General features: G+C 36.6%; 1 protein-coding gene across 4 annotated transcripts in view; it reads left to right on the top strand.

Moving 5' to 3' along the window:
- Positions 1-24099, top strand: part of LOC129789281 (eye-specific diacylglycerol kinase) — a 98324-nt gene that overhangs the window by 27153 nt on the left and 47072 nt on the right. For 2 of the 4 annotated variants that reach the window (XM_055825948.1, XM_055825949.1), the window contains one exon: positions 23087-23294. The exons of the other annotated variants lie outside the window; for them this stretch is intronic. In XM_055825948.1, coding sequence (XP_055681923.1) covers positions 23205-23294 — 90 coding nt within the window. In that variant the 5' untranslated portion in view covers positions 23087-23204. The remainder of the gene's footprint in view (positions 1-23086; positions 23295-24099) is intronic. 4 annotated transcript variants of the gene reach the window in all.

Raw genomic sequence — 24099 nt, 5'->3', positions numbered from 1 at the left:
TCATAGAAGATCGATAACACGATTGATCGATTTGATCGATTTGATTTCTTGAAATAAAAAAATAATAATTGTTACGTTACGTACCTGCGTATGCAGATGAGAATGGGTTAGAATCTTGTTCGGGGCTCCTGCCGGTAAGTCCGGGTCGGAGGACAAAAAAAAATCTGCCCTCCGTGCGGTGCTGTTGGATGGCACACGCGGTGGATTGGCAATCAATTTTGGGGGGCGCGTTTGTGGGGGCGCGCGCAAAGAAACTCAATGATCATCTGATCAATTCACAATTTATTCTACGTTAAACTTTACTTGATTAATTAAGAAATACAATTTTAAATTTAAGAGGAAAAATTCACACGTGTTGCCGTCATCGTGGTAGAGACGGAAGAAGAGAGTGTCAAAATCGACGGAAAAAGAACATGTCACGCAGTGTCACCGATGACATTTTCCTGTTTCGTGCGTTGTGCCGGTGGTGGCGCGGTTGTCGCAAAGTGGTTGGCGTATAAAGCGCTAACATGCTGGGGGGGGGGGATCCTGAGGGTGGTAATCCCTCAATGGAAGGTTGTAAAGCTTCCGAGCCCTGGAAGGTTGTAAGGCTTCCGAGGCGGATGTGTGGACTGTATGTTGATTTTGACATGCTTCCGGGAGTACTTCTTGTGCAGAATGTAGTTCCAACGGCGAGATGTCTGGGTGTGGGCTATTCCGGATACATCCCTTGAGCAGAGATACCTGGGTGGCGCAGATCCGGAAGAATCTCTCTTGGCAGAGAGTTGGTCCAACAGGGAGATGCCTGTTTGGGAATCGGTTAAAGGTCCTCTTGAGCAGAGAGTCTGGTCCAACAGGGAGATGCCTGGTTGGGGATCGGGGTGTCCTCTTGAGCAGAGAGTATGGTCCAACAGGGAGATGCCTGGTTGGGAATCGGGGTACGGTTCTCTTGAGCAGAGAGCTTGCTCCAACAGGGAGATGCCTGGTTGGAAACAATAGTCTAAGGCGGGCGATGAGGTAGCCCAAAAACGATCCAGCCGAAAGAGAATCTTTGAAGACAGGTAGTTGATTTCTCAGACGGTGAATCTTCATAGAGATCACATCCTTGCGATCTCTCTCCCACTGATTGCGTCTATGGGAGGGTGGTTGTTTCAGCATGCCCCAGAGAATCCCTCGTGTGCGGAGAGCAATCTCGTGAAGACGCTGTGGGAACACCTATTCCGGACGTCGAATCCCTTGTGGAGAGATGCCTTGAGCGGGCTCGTCCGGAAATATCTCTTGTGCAGAGATACGCTCCAGCAGAAAAGTCTCTGGCCGGAGATTCGGTGGGGGTAGAATGTACGGCTGCAATGCCGTGGCTGGTGGACCTGTCCTTCTGCGTGGTAGAACAGGGTCCTATGTGGTGACGCACTCTGGTGTGTTGGTGGTCGTAATGTGCACACAGAGCGTTCCGTGCCACCTCATAATTGTTGTCGGATAGCGAGAGATTGGCGATGAAGCATTTGGCATTCCCCGTAACGGCATTCATCAGATACTGAAGCCGTTGGATGTTGGACAGAATGGAGAGCTTGCAGTGAGAGTACGCATTGGCTTCAACTTGACCTTCACTTCCGTTATGACAGCTCTGTACGGAATCTTGGAGACGCGAAATCATCAACTCAGTGCGCCTTTCAGCTTGAATTTGGTGCTGAGCAAGGGCTATGGCAAGCGTAGATGCATTTGTAGGTGGCGTAGCTGCGGCTTCATGTGGGCAGAAGCTGTCAGAGGCGGTCGGAACATGCGGATAATCTTTGTTGGTGCCACTGGATGGGTTTGTGGCTGTATTGGCGACACGTCCTTCAACATGAGATTTGTGGCCCCTCAAGGTGATGTTTTTCTCATCAGCCGGCATCATCGTGGTCGCTGGGTGTGGCTAATCCTGTGCCACACGGATCGAAGGTCCAAAATGTTACGTTACGTACCTGCGTATGCAGATGAGAATGGGTTAGAATCTTGTTCGGGGCTCCTGCCGGTAAATCCGGCTCGAAGGACCAAAATGTTACGTTACGTACCTGCGTATGCAGATGAGAATGGGTTAGAATCTTGTTCGGGGCTCCTGCCGGTAAGTCCGGGTCGGAGGACAAAAAAAAATCTGCCCTCCGTGCGGTGCTGTTGGATGGCACACGCGGTGGATTGGCAATCAATTTTGGGGGGCGCGTTTGTGGGGGCGCGCGCAAAGAAACTCAATGATCATCTGATCAATTCACAATTTATTCTACGTTAAACTTTACTTGATTAATTAAGAAATACAATTTTAAATTTAAGAGGAAAAATTCACACGTGTTGCCGTCATCGTGGTAGAGACGGAAGAAGAGAGTGTCAAAATCGACGGAAAAAGAACATGTCACGCAGTGTCACCGATGACATTTTCCTGTTTCGTGCGTTGTGCCGGTGGTGGCGCGGTTGTCGCAAAGTGGTTGGCGTATAAAGCGCTAACAATAATTAACCCTTGGAATGCGGAGCGGGGTCGTTGAACGACCCCAGCGCTATATTTCGTGCTATAATTCAATAAATATAAAAGATAGCGTTCCCATCTTTTGGAAATAAGTTCCTTGGTTATCTGAGGAGGTTGTGTAAAAATTTCAGCTCAATCCGACCACCACAAGAAAAGTTATTAAGAAAAATGTAGAAGAAGGGAATTCAAAAATTGGTGTAACGGTCATGCTGCGGAAAATTTCTTAGAGCATAAACAACATAAAACATAATTAGAAGCATGTAAATGTGCAAAACAATAAAGAATATTCTAGAAATATTGCCATTTATCACATTGCGGGAAGTGAGGGGAATGTGGGGAAGAGTGAAAAAAAAGTAGCAGTTGGGGTTAACTTTCTTAGCAAATTTCTCAAGAAGAAATTGTGAAAAATGAGTGAAAAATGTTTTTCCCTAATATCTTCTTCTACGTGTTTCCGAGTGGCGAATTTGTGATGCAAGGGGCAAGTGGACTATATAAGGAATCTATAGGCACTAACCCGACAATTCCAGGTTGTATAGTTTGGGAGAAAATTGGCCTTCTTTCTGGGGTCGTTCAACGACCCCACCTTCGCATTCTACGTAACCTCCAAGGCCTCCGCATTCCAAAGGTTAAAATATATTTTGATAACTTTTCTTTTTTATATAAAAATATTAAAAATATTAAATTCGATGTCAATCATAATGTATTGCTAAATACTTGAGCCCCAAAGATACATTATGTAGTACATAATGTATATATGTACGTACATATATATTTATGTATGCTACGCGCTAACCACATTTCAAACAGTCATTTGGATTACCTGATGTCTTATCTTCATTTACCATGTTTTCTCATTTCATGAAAACAACATTGACGATAATAAATTGACACTTTGAAATTTTCATCAATATTTTTACACATATTCCTTCCCAATGAAGCAGTGTAATACAAGATACATCACGTAAGAATAATTTGATAATGTAGAAAACGTAAATTCCCCATATTGTCCCTTGAATTTTATTGTTTATAAAATTAATCTTTTTGTGATGTTTTACAAGGAAGTGATTACAAATTTACATATTTTTATTTCTCTAACTATTCCAAAAGAATAATTTACTATAAGTTACGAAGGATTTTAAAATCAAATATGTACCTAGCTGAGTTGGTGCTTCAGTTAACATTTTGTAAACAATCCTTGCTAAGTAACACCTTTTTTAATTTTAAATTTATTATTATTTTTTCGATAAATACTAGTCTATTCCTTAGAACTTTTAAATACAATATCAAAAAAAATATATATATACCAGTATACATCCAGTATATTGTTCTTGTCTACATGTTATGGCACATGAAGGTAAAAGATACACATTCTGCAAAGTAGAGTAAACTTAGAAAATGTGTATAGATCAGTGAGTTTGACGTCATGTCTTGTGTATGGTGGCATTATTTCTCCATCAAATACACATAATATACAAAGACCGTGAGTGTTTGCTGTCGAAAATCGATTAAAGATAAACATCGTCGGATATGGTGAAATGTGGTATCCAAACCATCTCTCCCAAAACCTATGCCATTTACACGCATTGAACCACACAATGCATTTTACAAAATAAGATTTGTATTGTTAATGTTTTTTTCTTTTCATATATAATATTTAGATAAATATAGGGAACGTAGCCCAATTGCGACCGGCGTCCAATTGCGACCTCCCTTTTTTTCGTAAATGAGGAAATATTGTAAAATTAGTTTCACTACATTATGAAGATATTATATTAAGGTAATGTTAGCGCCTAAAATAAATTAATTTGGTACACAACAGAACGAATAAAAAATCAAAGTTCATTTTCAGCACTTGGCCGACAGTTAAATTGGAGCAAAGCGACAATTTACCTCGTGTATGTACATGTATATAATCAATGAGGTAAATTTTTCTCAAGAACCCTAATGGATCTACTCTTTTTATCCTTTTTCATATTTTATTCTCAAAGCCAATGCGCTCTGAAAGCACTCTGTTTCTATTAGCGTTTTTTTTATGTGAAGAAAATACATGTAATATATCTGTGTAGGATATACATCGTTATAGTATTTAAGAATATATAGGGTCTTACTGAAGTATATTAAAAAAAAACATCTTTTTTGTTCAATACAATTAAATCTTCTTAACTTTCAATGAACACACTAAAATGTAAGCGCTAATGTCCAAAACTTATGCAACTTTTTTCATTCAACTTTATTTAGAAAGTAGTTGCATTGATTAGTAAAGTTTTAATAGAAATTGCTGTTAGGGACCGTCTCGATAAGAGGTTTGGACAGTTTTTTTAATGGCTGAAGAAATAAATTGAATTAAAAATATAAATACTGTATAAACAATCTATTTTGTAAATACAGTCATCCAGGGGACAAACAATAACCTAATAATGTAATAATTATGTGATCTAAATAAATTTAAATTTTTAAATCTAAATAATAAAAAATAAATAAAAATATTTAAGTCTTTTAACCAATTTTTAAAAAATCATTCAAAAATGCGTATAAGTCTCAAAAAATACCCAGAATATAATGTAAGAAAATTGATAAGATATTTCTATTCAAAATTATGAAATTATTTCTATACATACTATATATTATAAAAAAAATGTACATTAACATTAAGTATGTAATGAAAATTTATTCACAAGATTTGGAATACACGATGTTTATTTGTGGTTTGTTCTCTGTTTGCCATATCTCATTCAGGATTCATGCCCATCGCTGTTCTGATAGATATTCAATGAGCTTAGTGGTTATGCATCGAATACGCTAAAAGCGTGGAAAATATTCCTTTCTTGCCGGCGATTTATACATATATGTACATATAAAATTGTATGGATATAGGAGGTAGACTACAAGGATGGTTGTGTTGTTTTATGGGGAAACGGTAAATAATGCATTCTGAATATACTCGTCATGAATTAAATAGGACAGAATGTACATATACATGTAATTACCTATATATTTGAGTAAAAAACATATCGATAGCTCCGAAAAAAATTAATGGAAGATAGTCAAAACTCCATATAAATAAAAGCGTTTTAGTATAGTTTTGTCAATGGAAAGTTTCAAGTCAAATCGAACGAAATAGACAATCATAAATTTATTTTACTATAAGAAAATTCAATACATATCATTCAATTCACATCTTTAAGTATATTTTTCATATGATACAAAACAACAACACACACATAGCCATTTGTCTCATTACTGGGATTGGCTTCTCACACACACATATTTGGCTTGATTTTTTTTTAATGCCGACCTGACGTCAACCTCGGAGAGTCATTTTTGTTGAATTGTGATTTTGTGTTATAAATATTCCTCATTCATAAGTTTTTGTCCCAAGCAACGGTGCAGAGCAGTCAATATCAGTTCAAGAGTTGCTTCTCATTGTGTTATTGCACTGGTGGGAACGAGTGGGGATATTCCTGACCGAATAAGATCTTTTTTTATATCTGCATTACAGCCTATCGAACACCACCGAGTCTCGAACCCGCTGACCCTCCCAGGGACAGTGGGACCGTCTGCTTTTGCCACTGCTCTACTGGGCCGACAATATTTTTAATATGATGTTTTCAATAAAAACAATTTTATTGTTTTGCTTTATATCACCAACAATTTCTCATACTTTTCCGTTCATGTTAGAATGCTATAAAATGAATCTGGTGTTTTATTTTATTATCTTCTTTCATAATGAACATTAGTTATATATGGAACTTTATTTCATGTTAATTTTTGTTATTTATTCAAATAACATTAGTATGTATCATAATAAATGTGATGTAATCCTTATTTTCTTAATTTTCCTCTTTATTAATGTGAATATTAACAATGAAAAAAGGAGGTATAGATATTTCTCATTCTGTTATCCAGCAAGTAGATATGGAAATTGTGAAATAACTTGAAAAACGTAGTTTTTCAATTTAACTTACCTTTATTTTCAAATAATCACGCCATAGATTTCTTAGGAAGGCTCATATACCTTATCGAAAAACGTGCTTGTGGATTACAATACGAGTAATACAGTATTTGCATATTAGGTCATTAATGGATTTTTCTTTGTTTTGTAGTCTTAAGAAAGGACTTTCGTCACGTGCCCAAGGAAACTTGAAAATATTTATATATAAATTAATTCACAACGTTTGTACAGCTTTCACTCAAGCAATTGTAAGTGATATACCACAATACGTTGCTTTTGAAATATTTTACCCGTGACTCATGAACTTTTCACTAAAAGAGAATCATATCGCCTTCTAGTTGAAGCAATTATTATTGTCTATCCATTCTTATAATCTTTTTTTAATTTCCGCGATTTATTTATTATTGTTTTGGTAAAATTATATCTATTGTTTTGCTGTATGTTCTATAGATTTTTAAGCTAACAGATAAACTATTATCTATATATCTATATAATAAAGAAAGGTCTGTTTGTTGGTAATCTTCAGTCGTGTTCGGCTATACAAATCTACACCGTTTGTCCGATCGCGATGAAATTTGGTACAGAGGCTCCTTATATCATGCGGTTTCGAGTGGCCGTATTCATTTCCCCCCCCCCAAAGCCCCCCTTCAGGTAGCCCCCATATAAAAGTCATGCATTTTTTGCGAATTTTTGAATTTGGCGTCCGAATTGTTGTATGAAAATGATTTCTTCTCTTTGTAAATTTTTCTTTTGTGATTGATAAGTGCATGTTTCATCACAATTTTTCTCTTTCTAAAATTTGCGCGAAGCTCCAATTTACCTCGTTATATTATATTTTACTAACAAAATCTCCAATGTTCACATGTACATATATAGTAAATTCTCAAATTATATATACATACATTATGGACTTTCCCCCTTGATTTCTTGATTAAGGCTTTTCACTTAATTTCTGCGCGTTGGCTGTGATTCGGTAAGCGAGAAAACCTTCCTCAAAATTTTCTCATCCCCAATTTTCAGCGAACTTCACATTTCACTGGCAAAAAAAGAATCATAGCCCGTAAGTTATACTTACCGTACATTCGCTTTATACTGTTCCATTCATGCTATATTTTTTCTCTCTTGAAATTCTTTTTTTTTACCTCTATAGCATCACAATATACAACGTAGTGAAGTGAAAAATAAATTTTTCATTATGTTATTTATGAAGTTTACCATTAGCATATTATTTGATAAACATTTCGTGATACAATGTTACACTATGGCACATGAATTTAGTTTAGGAGTTAATTTTGTGTACATAGGTACACAACATACTTTCACCAGTATAACGTAATGTTTCACTATCATCAATAACTCATTCTTAATAATAATAATAATAATAATTTATTTATTTCAAACACAAAATAGGGTCATGCCCTCTCACATGTGTGTGGCAGGTGAAAAAAGAAAAAAAAAGAGAAAAAGGGAAAAAAAAATTTACAAAGCAATTTATAAAAAGAGAAAAAAAAAAAATAGAGAAAAAAAAAAGAAAAAGAAAACAAAGCATCAGTGCCCAGACTGAAAATGCCTTTTCAAAGCGTTCATGGAACGGCGGCAGTTACGCGGCAACGCATTGTAAAGGGAGACGCCCTTTACAAAAAGCGTCCGATAGAAGCAATCAAACTCAGCCCTCGGCACCAAGTATCCCTGTACCCTGGCAGAACCCCCCCTTGTCAAAAGAGAGGAAAGGTATTCTGGGGTTTCGGTCTCAATTAGGCGTTGTATGAAAATCAGGGCACGCATCTGGAGGTACGATTCAAGATCGCAGCCTGAAAACGCGTCCCTGAAAGGCGAAATGTGATCGCGAGGTCCAAGTCCGTGAATGTACCTGACACAATTATTAAAAGCTACTGTTAAACGACGGATTGTGTCACGATCCGCGTTAAAGAAGAGCTCTGCTCCATAGTGAAAGAATGGCAGAAGTAGCGCTCGTGCAAGAAGCAGGCGAGTGTCAGTAGGAGTGATGTTCCGGTAGCGTCTTAGGGTATATAAGGAATAGTTGACCTTTCGGCAAAGGGCAGTTGCATGATCAGACCAGGTCAAAGTCGAATTAAAGACGATTCCCAGGTTTTTAACCTGATCAGCAACAGGAATAATTTCTCCGTGAAGGAGTAGAGGTAATGAAGTGAAATTTGCAGATTTCTTAGAGAAAATTATTGCCTGCGACTTCTTAGGATTGAGAATCAACCCATTTGAAGAAGACCAGTGCTCAACTCTTTGGAGGTTTTCATTCATTATTTGGAAGGCAGAGTGGGAGTCGAGTGTAGAACCCTCAGTATAGATTTGCAGATCGTCTGCATAAAGATGGTAGGAACAGTTGCGCAGGACAGAAGGAAGATCATTAATGAATAATGAAAATAATAAGGGACCGAGAATGGAACCCTGACCTATGCCTTTAGTCAGTGAACCAGGAGGAGATAATTCATCTCCAAATCTTACGATTTGAGAGCGCCCGCTGAAGTAGGAGCGGATTAGTGAGATGGCATTTGAGGAAAATTTGAAGAGTTTAAATAGTTTAAAGCAAATAAGATCATGCGGCAGACTATCAAAAGCTTTCGTGAAGTCCAACAGGACTAGAACCACAAAGTGGCTGCGATCGATAGCTGACGCAATGTCATGATTTACCTTAAGTAGTGCAGAAGTGGTTCCATGACCAGCACGAAAACCAGACTGAAAGTCACAGAGCAGCCTGTTGCTGTTTAGATAAAGGGTCATCTGCTCATGGAGCAGAAATTCGAAAGCTTTAGAAAGAACAGGGAGAAGGCTGATAGGCCGAAAATCAGATGGTGCAACAGGATTAGAAATTTTTGGTATAGGTACAACCAAGGCAGACTTCCAAATTTCAGGGAAAGTCGACGTAGTAATAATATGGTTAAATACATCAGTGAGCACTGGTAATATTACCGGAAGAAGAATTTTAATGAAAGTAAGGGAGACGCCATCACTCCCCACTGCATCAGACCTGACACGGGAAATAGCGTATGCTGCATTTACTTGAGAAACACAGCGGAAGCTAAAACCCTCCCAGGGAATGGATGGAAGATTGGGGCATTCAACCACACCTCCTTGTAAATTGGAACAGAAGAAGGTGTTAAGAACACTTGCGGAGATAGTGGGAGTAGTAGAGGCACTAATAGAAGGGCGCAGGCCCAGTTTCTTTATGTTGCCCCAAAGTTTCTTTGGTGGAAGCTCAACATCAAGATTTTTATGGAAATGTTTTTTCTTGGCTTTGTTCTTTAAAGCACACACTCGATTTCTCAATCGACAATAATGTTGACGATGTGACGGAAGACCAGATCGCTTCCACTTTTTCCAAGCAGCGTCGCGGCGTTTAGCCATCGAGACAATGGATGAATTAATCCATGGAGTAGAGAGAGGTGGAATAAGAACCCGTTTTTTGGGGACCACACTCTCAAAGATTGAATTTAATATTTCAGTTAGAATGGAGGTTTTTTTGGAAGCACAATGTTCTAGATAAAGAGGACTCCAGTCCATTGAGAGAGCAAAAGACAGTGCTTCATTCTTGTCACAATTTTTAATGTCTGCAATGATTCGGTATTTAGCTTTAGGCCGCGGGAGCCGAAAGTTATACGAAGCGAAGATTAGATCATGGTCAGAAATGCTAGGTAGAGGAATCTGACCAAAATGCAGGAGTTTTTGCTCATCACTGCAAGGAATGATCATAAGATCCAAAAGAGAATCCACGCGAGTTGGATTAAATTTCACGTGGAGCAATGAAAGGGAGGACAGAAGTCCAAGAAAACGAGCGCTGATGCTAGAGTTACTTACAAGATTTATGTTGAAGTCACCCATGATTATAAGATTATCATAGGAAAGGGCACAGTCAAGCAGTCGTTCAATGCTTTCTAGATTTCTTACAGGAGGAGGTAGATATGAGCAAAAGACAGTACTGCTGACACCATTGGCCGTAAAAGAAATGCCAATGTACTCTAAAGCATCAAATTTGCCGGAGCAAAGCAATGAACATTTTAGGGAATCACGAACATAGATCCCCACGCCACCACCTCTGCGACCCTCACGGTCGCACCTAAATAATTGGAATCCCCGAACACCCACGGCCTCCGCCGAGTCGGAAGAGTCCAGCCAAGTTTCAGAGACACATAGGATAGAAAGAGCTGAGTCAAAAAGGAGAAGGCGAATTTCATCAATGTGCCGCCGAACGCTTCGGGCGTTCATATGTGCAATTATAAAAGAAAAACGTGAATCAGTAGTAAGTTTTTTGAAAGAAATTAAGGTTTGATTAGAAATAGAATCTTGTAAATTTTCAATCTGGGCTGATGTGGATGAGAATAAGTCTGCATCCCCAAAATCTACTTTAAGAAAATCATGAAAGTTAAAACTAGAATTAATGCCACTATTGAGGGAAGACCCGCAGAATAGCGAGTGATGAAGAAGTCCAGGATCAGGCAGGTCGTCATCATGGGAGGGAACCGATGGGATCATGGAGTACTCACCGGGCATCCTGCCCGTCGTCATCTTTGGAGATAGCATCTTCTCCATGCTCACCCGAGACTCCGGACCCAACAGCGGGCGCGACTCCAGCGGCACCATCATTCTCCCTAGGCTGGGCAGTAGTTCCGGGGACTGCAGGTGTTGTCTTTCGTCTTGGACGAAAAAGAAACTCCTTCACCAGGATCCCGGAATCCCAGAAATCAGGTTGAAGTGCCTCGTCGAACTCTTCAGGCAAGAGCTCCACGCGAAAGGAACCAATACGACGCGTGGAATCCTCCGCTGGGATGAGATTCACACATCGGGGGCGGCGTCCCGAGGAAAGGGTACCTTCGAGACGATTGCTTAATTGATCAGCGGTAACACTTCTCGCCAATCGAGTCACGAAGAGCCATCGATATGAGGGCACAGTTGGCAGAGCATTCTCAGGTTTAGCGCGCCCCACCACAACCGGACGACGCACAGGACGTACCGCCTCACGCTCCGGACGTACGTAGTCCCTCACGGCACGCGCAGGGTGATTTTTTCCACCAACATCCAGATTGGAATTTTCCTGGGGCCCCTGAGGCACGCCAGCATCCGGCTTTGGAAGGGCACAACGAGCATTTCCAGGTAAAGACTTCTCCGCAGAGGCATCAAAAAGATCGCGGCCTCCAACAGGCCAAAAGAGAGATCTTCCGGGCATTGAGTTGCGAGGCGAGGAATGAAATGGCACAGAATTCTTGGACTCCAGAGCAGAAACCCTTGCAGTGAGGGCTCTAATCAGACTGTGCAGGGCCTCGTTTTCCGTCTCCAGGCACCCACACCTGGTTCTAAGGATCTCAATTTCCTTCTGAAAATCCACAGGTGCTGTAGCTCCAGCAGTGCCTGTAGCATTCATCACGCGCGTCGCGTCGCAAACTCCACCGTCGCGGGTGACGCAATCAGCACACACCCAATCGAAAGTGCCACTTTCATGATCCTTAATCCTCTCATTTGAAAGCGGAGGATCGATGCAGGCACCGTGAAACCAGCGGTCACATCCTCCTCCACACTTTATCCCCGGAAAGAATTTCATAGAAATTCGCTTCTTGCACATCTCACATGCCCCGGGCGATGCTCGCGTGGGGATCATTTTGAGGCCGCGTTGAACTCTATCGCACGGCACTGTACTCCTCAGTTAAGCAATCGACGAGCGAGCGTATGATGAATCCCCGCGAGTAAAAGCGAGATGAATATAGCGACAGCAGTGGTGACGTCACTCGAGATAAGACCGTCGATTCTCAAAGCACGAGGCACCACAATTTCATAAAATTCTATGCTCCAGAGCACTTGAGCATAAAATCCACACAGCAAGAATGACACACGCTGTTTAATGGTCACTACTGTTAAACTATAATAAGGGTAGCAACCCTGAAACTATCGATAATTCGATAAAATAAGTCACAGAGAAAATAATCAGTCAAAAGTAGATGACAGCTCTCTCTCTCTGACAGCTCTCTCTCTCCAAAAAACAACGAAAATACTCTTATATTTAAGAGTAGCATTTAGCAATACTTATGTACATCACAAGAAAACTATAAATAACAATAATAGCTCACTATATTGTTAAATTATTATTATGTCAAATATAAGTATACCTATATATTAGTTGGTGTTCCACTTCGTGGCCAACACCAAGTATTGTAATCGTCGGAAAAACCGACCACCTCAGATCGGGCTCAAACTTGGTATGAGCACGTTTTAGACATCCCACATTACGAAAATGGTGGTGGAAAATTTTTGATCCGGCCGGTCGCCTAAACTTTGCCTTATAACTTTCGAACGGCAAGAGATAGAGACTTTCGGTTTGAAGTTTTCTATAGAAATGTGGGTGTAAAATTTTATTTTTTCGCATTTTCAAAATCCAAGATGGCCGCCGTCCGCCATTTTGAACTACCCTCAACCACTTCTCTTACAGCTAGAGGTCTGAAATTTTAGTATGTTGTAGAGCTCAGTGAGACTTTTTCATCAACAATTCATACTTGAAAATCGGTCAAGCCGTTTAGCAAATATGGCCGCCTAAAGGAAAAACTGTTTCTTCGATATAACTCGAGAACGGCTTGACCGATTTTAACCATCTTAGTATCAAATGAAAGCTTTCAAGAAGCCCTACAACTGTCCAAAACATTCCAAGTTTCAAAAACATCCGCAAGAGGCGCTAAAATCAAAAACAAAAATTGCCTAACTTTAAGGGGCAATATCTCCGAACATCTGTTATAGATTTCCTTTAAATTTTGATATGTTGTAGCCTGACTCAATATCTTTCACCAGTCCGAAAATGAAGAAAATATATGTCGTCGTTTAAAAGATATCGTAGTTTGAAAAATTTTAGAATTTGAAAAGTTCTAAGAGTCATATCTCCTGAACTGCTTGTCCGATTTTGCTCATATTGGTATCAAATTAAAGGTTTTGCAATTCCCTACAACTTTCTAAAACATCAGAAACCTCTTGAACTATTCCTTCAGGATAAAAAATGCAAAAAACTGTTTTGGTAAAACAAAAATCCGCAATTTTGTGTTCTACAGGTGACCTTGAAAATCATTGAGATATAAATTTTTTGAGATTGAGATATATATCAAATTACAGCTTATTTCAATACCTTTCCAAAACTAGTCAAGAAATTTCTGTAGGTCTTATAGAACCAGAGATATGACCATTTTTATCTATCAAAATACTGAATTTCACAAAAAAATCAATTTTGCGTACTAATACTGCTCACAAATCGCATTACAACGCATAAACGAACTTCTACACGTTGTGGGACACCAACTCTTATAACTGGACGCATTATGATTGACTTTCTGTCTTGTCTTATTCTATCATAATGAAATTGTTTTCATTTTGACTATATGACACATACATAACTATTTACATACATATGTTAATATGTAGTCATAAACAATTGTATTTGGTTTTTGTGGGATGAGGCCGCTGGACTCATTTCTTCATGTCAATAGTATTTGCCACACAGAAAACTTATTGTATTGTATTTTGTATACAGATTGTTTGTAATAAATGTCTTTAAAAAAATACATAATATGTATGTATTTCTTACAGTAAAAGTAGATCCAATTTGTGAATATATTCCTTCCTTTGGCATCCAATTCAACTGAATACTACTCATAATCTACATTTTCATATACGACTCATTCACAATAACGATTTTCGCTTTCACAGAGTATATTTCTTATTCATTGCAATCCCTATCATAAATGTATGTACTTACTTAAATATTACTATGTGTTTACATATACACTCATACATATGTATACGAAACGGATACCAAACTGTGAATAATCTTAGGAAAGAGGAAAGTACCGAGGATGATCCTTTAATGGAAAATATAGATATTTATATAATGTACATAAATGCTTAACCTTCTTGAGAAATTTCCGCATCTTTTGAATACAAAAAAAAAATATTTTTCTATTTTAAGGAATTGTGTGATATAATGTACATATGTATATTATATGTAGTTTAATACTTTTTTTTAAATCTCATTCCACCATATGTACATAATATTATTTTCTTAATCTTTTTCATATTTGCCACTTAACAAAAAAAAGCTTGAAAACTACGTTTATATGATTTTCGCTTCTTTACTCAATTGGTTTTTGTCCACATTTTTGTCATGAATAACAATTTGTATGAGGGTTGAATCATTCTCTACAATGAAATGTTATTGCAATATCCAGAACGTCTTTTTGTATTATGATTTCTTACAAATCATGAACATCCGTTCCATTTCCTTATCATATCGATGTAAAATGCTCTTTCTCTATTCTGTCGTACTCTCCATCTTCAACTAATCCAATATGTTGGAACTCTAGTACTATTGGATAAAGCCTATATTCTCTCAATCAACAGATTTTCTCAATTTGTATTCATATTCCCACCAAAATATTGAAATTTTTGTGATTTTTGTCATTTTCTGGTTCCTCCGCATGTGTAACACATCAAATATGAAAAATATCGCATAAATTGCCAATTTTTTATGTAGTTATGTAAAAATATGAAATTTCTGTGACTGAAAGTATAAGCAGATAATAATGCAATGATAAAACAAAAAAAAATGATTAAACTATTCCATTTTTTTCATCTTATCTTAATATATAAAGCTGAAAAGTTTGTATGTTTGTCTGTCTGTGGCACATGAACTCCTCCGAAACGGCTGGGCCGATCTTGATGAAATTTGGTATGGAGGTAGAGGGGGTCAATACGAGTTGCAAGCGCTATATGGGATTCCGCCCCCTCCCCCCTTTATAGCGCCCCCACAGAAAGATTGATTTTTCCCATTTTCTACCTGATGAAGGGTCAGATAACGGGATTTTTTTCTATTTTAAAAATTTTTGGGGGGTACCGTATTATTCATCCCCCCTACTAATATACGACCCCTTTTAGAGCTTAAAATGGAGTTTGCTCACACGTGATTGGGGGCTCGGGTTGAATCTATTAGTTTTGTATTGTGGAGGAATTTCATTAGTTTTTCAATTTTTCTGTCATTATAACTCAATATAATTTTTATCGTTCTATCTAGATATAATTCTTTTCTCTGTTTTTCAAATTGTACACAATATTTCAATACGTGTTCTACGGAATTTTCTACATGACATGTTTCGTAAAGTTTTGACTCATTTGTTGAATTTCGTTCTATTCTATATCCATGGTATACCTGGTATGTCCTATGCGAAGCTTCGTTAGGGCAACGAATTCCCTCTTCGTGAGGTTTGAGGGCATGTTCTATTTATCAGTAACAGCTTTTAATTGATAAAGAAATTCTCATAATATATTCCATTCATATTGCCAATGAACTTCTATTTTCAGTTTTATTCAAAAATTCAAATTGTTTTATTCATTCCACTATACCTAATTACAATCAAATTCTATTCGATACAATAATTGATATACTGGAAGATACACAGCACCGAAGTTCGTTGACTTGTTTGGTGCTGGAGATTGCAGATGTCGTCATTATCAGTGATGGCATCCGCGTTGATCACTCCACTCATTCAATCGATCAGATCCTCCCTTTGGGGGCAGTTAGCGTAGACACAGATTGGCATTAGCCAGCACAGACACATCGGGAAGCAGCTTCTCATTCCCAGACAGATGGCACCGAAGTGGTGCAGAAGATGGCCGTAGGCCACAGAATTTTTCGCCAATTATGGCTCAATCAGACTCCAGAACTTTCAGAAAGACACAGTTGCCTCAAAATTGGGAAGGATAAATTTTGTAGAGGAGACAGGAAAGAAGGAAAGAAGGAAACACGGGCCAGACGGCAAGCCGCAGCGGGAATCGAACCCGCAACCTCGGCCGGGAATGGCGTGGTGTTGTGTTTTAACTCACTACACCACCGAGGCCCAATTATTTGAACTTTCAAATTGAATCTAGAGTACAACTCTGGATCTGTAATGTTCCTATTCCTGATTATTTTAACCCAAGGTAGATTGAGTGATCCCTCTTCTTACATATTTGTTAATAATTTTTTTTTCTGGTGGTCGGATTGACCTCAAATTTTTACACAATCTTCTCAGATAATCAAGGAACCTATTTCCAAAAGCTTGGATCTATACCTTTACTAAGGCACAATTAATTTAAATATAGCTCTGGGGTCGGTCACCTGCCCCTCATACGGAGGGTTAATATTAATAGTTCAATTCTGGCGATGAAATAGAAATTAATCGAAAGCTAATTAAATGTAGTGTCGATTGCAAGTGAAAGTCAATCATAACGCGTCCAGTTATAAGAGTTGGTGTCCCACAACGTGTAGAAGTTTGTTTATGCGTTGTAATGCGATTTGTGAGCAGAATTAGTAGGCAAATTGATTTTTTTTTTCGTGAAATCCAGTAATTTGATGCATAAAAATAGTCACATCTCTGGTTCTATAACACCTACAGAAACTTCTTGACTAGTTATGGAAAGGTCTTAAAATAATCTAGAATATGGGATAAGTTTTGATACTTTTCAAGGTCACCTCAAGAACACAAAATGGCGGATTTTTGTTTTACCAAAACAGTTTTTCGCATTTTTCGTCCTCAAGAAATGGTTCTAGAGGTTTCTAATGTTCTAGAAAGTTGTAGAGAATTGCAACCTTTAATTTGATACCAAGTTGAGCGAAATCGGACAAGCCGTTCAAGAGATATGGTTTCAAATGGCTATATCTTCTAAATGGCGACATAGATTTTCTTCATTTTCGGACTGGTGAAAGATATTGAGTCAGGCTACAACATATCAAAATTTAAAAGATTTGCCTAATGGGGATTCGGAGATATTGCCCCTTAAATTAAGGCAATTTTTGTTTTTGAATTTAGCGCCTCTTGCGGATGTTTTTGAAACTTGAAATGTTCTAGACAGTTGTATGGCTTCGCAATACCTTTCATTTAATACCAAGATGGTCAAAATCGGTCAAGCCGTTCTCGAGATATATCGAAAAAACACTTTTTGCTTTAGGCCGCCATATTTGATAAACCGCTTGACCGATTTTCAAGTATGAATTATCGATGAAAACGTCTCACTGAGCTCTACAACATACTAAAATTTCAGGACTCTAGCTCTAAGGGAAGTGGTTGACACTATTTCAAAATGGCGGACGGCGGCCATCTTGGATTTTGAAAATACGAAAAAATGAAATTTTACACCCACATTTCTATAGAAAACTTCAAACCGGAAGTCTCTATTTGTTACCGTTTGTTATTTTCCACCACCATTTTTGGAATGTGGGATGTCTGAAACGTGCTCTTACCAAGTTTGAGCCCGATCTGATGTGGTCGGTTTTTCCGACGATTACAATACTTGGTGTTGGCCACGAAGTGGAACACCAACTAATTATCTATATAATAAAGAAAGGTCTCTCTAAAATATGGTGTCTGTTCATCTATGCATTTCTACACCGTTGGTCCGATCGTGATGAAATTTGGTACAGAGACTCCTGATACCAGGCGGTTTTTACCAACGGCATTCATTTCCCCCCCAGAGCCCCCCTTCACATAGCCCTCATATAAAATTCATGCTTTTTTGACTACTTTTTGAATTCGGCGCCATAAATGTTGTGAGAAATTCACTTTATCCCTTTAAAATATCTGTTGGAGGTTTTTGCGTGGCCCATCTTCTATCTATATAATAAAGAAAGGTCTCTCTAAAATATGGTGTCTGTTCATCTATGCATTTCTACACCGTTGGTCCGATCGTGATGAAATTTGGTACAGAGACTCCTGATACCAGGCGGTTTTTACCAACGGCATTCATTTCCCCCCCAGAGCCCCCCTTCACATAGCCCTCATATAAAATTCATGCTTTTTTGACTACTTTTTGAATTCGGCGCCATAAATGTTGTGTGAAATTCACTTTTTCCCTTTGAAATATTTGTTAGAGGTTTTTGCGTGGCCCATCTATATAATAAAGAAAGGTCTCTCTAAAATTTCGTTCCTGTTCATCTATGCATTTCTACACCGTTGGTCCGATCGTGATGAAATTTGGTACAGAGACTCCTGATACCAGGCGGTTTTTACCAACGAATAAATCTTCCATTAAATATATTTCAATTCATCACAATTCCTTTCTCCCTCTAAAATTTGCGCGAAGCGCAAAAATTCCCCGCGAAGCGGGGCGAGGTAAATTGGAGCGAAGCGACAATTTACCTCGTGTATACATAAATTAATCCCTTCATCTGATCGGAATCAACGGCTGGTTCAAGAAAAGTACTGATTTCTCGGGGTTGGGCATACCCCTGTATATGTAGGGGAAACTGGGGTAATTCGGTGAATTTTTGGGACATAATTTTTCCTGAGTTCCATGGAAATATTTGAGATTTCCCATGAGAACTGTCTTATAGGAAATTTTTCGGGCTACAACTTTGTCTTAGACGATTTTTCTCTATCGCAATGGGAAAATGCTTTTTCAGGCCATTTTCCAAACCCTTCCAAATTTGCCTGTTCCAAAAATCTTGGGGTAAAACGGTTAATTGCGTTTTTTGTTCGCTAATCTTAAATTAATGAAATTATTTTAGCAAGGCATTATAATATCTATTGAGAATGAGAGATTTGTGTACCAATTAAAACTTTTTTTTAATAAAAGAAATACAAAAAATTAAAAAAACGTTAAATTTAAGAAATTGCCTTTTTTATTTTTTTAGTTTATAAAAATTGGTAATAGTAAGTGATTAAACATCCCAAATTGTATATAATAGTTATACTAATTAAGGGAAATTATTTTATCAAAAATTTTAAAAGTTATTTTAAAAAAAACACCAAATTCACCATTTTGCCCCAAGCGGTACTTTTTACTATCAGTGTTTTTCGGGAAAACTCGGAAAATTCAGATTAGATTCGTGTTTATCAATAGTTACTCTGTCTAAAAATGCATTTGGATCAAAAATATTGCAGAGAATTTCACCAAAACTGAATTTGTAGTTGAGTGGTCAGAGTAACTTTGAGGTTCGAAAAATTTGTTTTTCAAATAAAAGCCAAAATATTGGATCAATTGTTATGAAACTTTCTAGGCTTAGGCCAGGGGTAGGAAGTGCAACTACTGACGAAATTAGACAGATTAGCTCCCACTGCTTCTTGAGATATTAATTTTTATTTTTTTTCAAATTCACCATTTTACCCCAGTTACCCCTATACATATACATAGCTAGAAATAATTATATATGTATATATTAAGAATGCATGTATGTATGTATGCATATATTTTCCGCTCTCAGTCATTTACATACCAACCGGATGGAAATAAGATGGTATAATGTACGTACAGATGCAGTACTGCTTACAGGAATTTCTCGGGCTCCTTAGAAACGATATGGTTGTAAGAAGATTGGTAATGAGTTTGAGGTAAAATGTTCATGAATTGTGAATAGAGTGTTATTCTTTCTATTACCTGGGGTATTGTGTGTAGATGAGGGATTCAGGATGTCCGTTTTGACTTTAGGATGCCATGAGAGGTGAAGGTATAGGGCAAAGAATTTTTCCAAAATAAAGTGAATGAAACCTACATCTAATCGTTTATTTCCGACATTCCTATAACCTATATTTGGTTATTAGATTCACAAATTTTTTGACATATTTCCGTCTTAATATTCAAAGTATTTTGATCTTGTTATTATCTACTTTTGTAATTGTTACAAAGAAAGTGAGGGGAAATCATACATTTAGTATAAGTGTGTAGTGTGTATATCATGAAGATGGAATGATAGTAGTGTGTGGTTACTTTATTAAATCATAGTATTATCATTAATTTTCGTCTCTAATGGCACAAATATTGTTATGTTCTGCTGCTTAACTTCCTCATGGTACCCGTACAGGCAATAGGGACGGATAGACTGTGACAACATTAGGCTTTTGTATATAGTAAATTTTACTGTAAAAAGGGAAATGGCTGTGATGAGATGATATTATAGGGTGACTCTTTGCTGCTATCAAAGATTTATTTTGTTTATACCTCATGTTTTTATCTTAACCCTACTATATGTCTTGGAGAATGTTGAGAATCGCGTACATATACATATGTACATTACACAGCAGGTATAGCTTGTGCGTGGGTGAATTTTGTAATATGGTAGGAGTGGACAAGGGAGATATATATCTGTATTATATAGTGAATAATCAGAAGTGGAAGCTAAAAACACGTAGGTTTTTCATAAATCTAGAAAACATTTCATATATACCTATACAATATTAGTGGCGAGAGTGGTGAAATATTAAAAGTTATGAATGTACAATAATGCGAATGTGAAAACGTGTATTAAACATAGGTAGGTGTTCGGAGGGTGCTGCTCCCTTTTTTGGAAATTGTCCTTCATGACTAATTTAACTACACAAAAAGATAAATTAATGTTAATTTATTTGGCACCAATTTCCATTATCACACCTTTGTTAGTGCCATTAATGTGGAAATGAATATTTTTCACTATCAAAATAATGTACAATGGTAGGTACCTATATATTTAATGATTATTAATATTCCTTTCCAACCAAATTGTATAAAAAGGCTCATCAACCCTGTAAAGGGTTAAATATAATGAATTTAAAAAAAAAATGTATAGCCACTTTTTTTTATAAATCTTCTAATGTCCCAGTTTTTATAGTTCTCTATCATTGTAGCTGTGATTTTTTTTAAGTACTTAGAAGAAAGATCTAAGAAAAGAAAACCAAGAAAAAATCCTAAAACGTTTGTTTATTGCATTAAGATTTTTCAAATCTGAAGAAAACATTTATACATCAATATTTTGAAAGAATCAAATTATTATAATAATTCACAAACTTTATTGCTGGCAACTATATACTTACATATATTGTACAACAAATGCCCAAATCACCATAAATTTCCCAACATTTCTTGCTCGTGACATTTGAGAAAGATTGTGTCAACAAGGCGTTTCGTGTAAATGCATATAGGTATACTTATCTCCGAATATTTTCCGCCATAAAAGATGAAGGAAATATTTACCTTACAAATGAATTAGGCTAATGAATCAAGGACGTTCTTTTATAATTTTTGCTTATTCTTTTTTCTGAATGTTTTATACACTAATTGCTTATTGGATATTTTTAATAACTTAATATTTATATGTATGTACTTACAAATATGTAATTAGATACAAACATTGAATTTTAAACTAATGTTCTATTTTTTAATATATGCATTACATTTGAATTTCATCATTTATCGTGTTTGGTATAATTAGAATGACTATGAAGAAGAAGAATATATGTTGAAGTTTCAACGACAAATTATAACTAAATTCACTTTTCGTTATAATATTAATAGAATTTGCAAATATACTTTACTTTCAGAGCAAACACTTTACATGTATAATGTATTAGGGGAATCATCAGAAATGATGGCAAGCCCTTTATCAATTTAATAAACAAATAAATGAATGCAACAACACACCGTATTGTATAAATTCCATTTATATAGTGTTTTAATAATTTTTTATGTACCTAATCATTTTGATGAGTAACCAAATAATTTTCTCTTGTATAGCACCTACATTTATCTCGTTCAACAAGAAACATTATAAAAACTTATGATTAGCTCAATTAGAAAATAATTAGTTTTTACATGAACAAAACATAAATGTTTATCAAGACTTCGTTGGTTGGACAACGTCAATGAACCAAATGTATATGATAAATACGAATTGCAAGCGCTATATAGAATTACGCCCGGTCCCCCCTTCATAGCGCCCCAACATAAAAATCGATTTTACTCACTTTCAGATAACGCATTTAAATGAAATTTCCTCACATGTTATTGGGTGCTTGGATTAACTAGTAACTTGATAAAAAAAATAAATTTTCTCGAGTATCAGTAGGTATTAGTCAAAAATATATTTTGGCTCTTCTCCATCTTATAGTTCTGGATAAAAAAAATAAGAACAATGAATTTTCGGAACTATGGACAATTTGACTCATTTATTGAACTTGATGATGATTATATTATGTATAGTCATCGTTTACACACCTAGGAAGTAAAAACCTTTCTAGGAATAATCTTTTATAGGAATAAAGGTTTATGGTCGGAAAAACATTTCGTCTTACACATCAACAAATAATCTTATAATGTTAGTCATACGATATTTTACATGATCTATCGACAAAGTTCCTAATTAATTTCTCCACGTCTGTGAATGCAAACAGAAAACTTTTCTCCAAAAGGATGTTTTTCTGTACAAAAGTTATAAATTAACCCTGTAAATACAAGCATCTGCTTAATGCAACATTTTCTTATAATCACAAAAACAGACAACAATTTGTTATCACGTAATTATAACGAGACATGTGAATTCCGCAAATGATTTTAATTGGTCAGGTTTACTAAGGGTATATAAATAGTAAGCCAGATGTGGTCATATTATTTCCAAATTGTGTTAGGACTGTGTTCATTCCAATATTTTTATCGCTCAATACAAAATATGCAGCAAGTTGAAACAACGACTTCATTTATTTTTCTTACAATTACAGCATTTTTTTTTTTCACAATATTGTATGCATTCGAAATTCTTTATAGATTGTTGTACAAAGAAGCATGAGACAAGAGAGAGAGATAAATGTGTATTATATGTTTGTAAAGAAGCTCTATTGGGTGATTTAATTCAATCATTTCCCTTTTCTTGTGCATCATTGTAGAGTGGAGATTTATTTCCGAAACGATATGACTGGGTAGGAGACCTCACAGTGGAAGGCTTTTGCCTCCATGTCGAAATTGTGAGGTATACGACACCCATTTGTTACCTGGATCATTACTATGCAACGCTTGCGAACAACATTCACGCGATCACGGACGCCTACAGGTGCCGAAATGAAAACTCAGAGCAGTCTTGAGGTGCCTAAACAGGTGTGAAAATGTTCACCGCAATTGAGTTTTGCAACATTTATTCGTTATTTGTGGTTCGATGTAGTTTCCTTCACTACTCTCCTCACCGTAAAATTTCTTATTTCTTATTTTTAAAATGTTTTCTGTTTAAGCAATTAAAGTTTTTCATTTCAATTTCTTCTCTAGTCAATTAGTTGGTATACCACAATCGTGGCATACCAAGTATTTATAAACTATTAGAATATAATATTATCTTTATCATTTGTGGATGTATAGTATTGAAAGAATATTAACTGGAGGAAAAGTTCGAAATCTCTCCCAGTGTGGTCATTTAATTTCAAATATTGCTTAGGGGTGTTTGTTCTATTCAATTTCTAAAGGATTATATCTTTATTTTCTTTGCAACGTGTTTTTTCTTCATCATTATCTTATTATTGTAAATTCAGCTAAAATTTCTACACTTACTACTTATACATACAGTGTTGTATGTGCACAGCACACGAAAAGTGAAATATTTAATTAGGCATTTGGCAGTATAAATACTTAAAGCTGATCTGTGAGAGAATAATTCTGTTAAGTTTTTGAACTTTCTATAAAAGTTTGTAAGGAATAGGATTTAAAAGTTTGTTTTTGCTTGTAATGTTCGTAAAAGCATGAAAACAAATTACTATATTTTATTTCCAGTGTTTATATATCATTAAAGTTGTTCAAAGTGGCTTCTCGCACATATTTATTTGTTGGCATTTGTTGTTCTAAACGCCCACGTTCTTTAAACTGTTATGTTTTCGATTTTTTTGTTCTTTATTTCCTTCACCATCGGATGTGG

Source organism: Lutzomyia longipalpis, chromosome 2 (genome assembly GCF_024334085.1).
Source record: "Lutzomyia longipalpis isolate SR_M1_2022 chromosome 2, ASM2433408v1".
Classification (NCBI taxonomy): Eukaryota; Metazoa; Arthropoda; class Insecta; order Diptera; family Psychodidae; genus Lutzomyia; species Lutzomyia longipalpis.
Note: the sequence above shows the minus strand (reverse complement) of the source record. Positions and strands in the feature narration are given on the sequence as shown.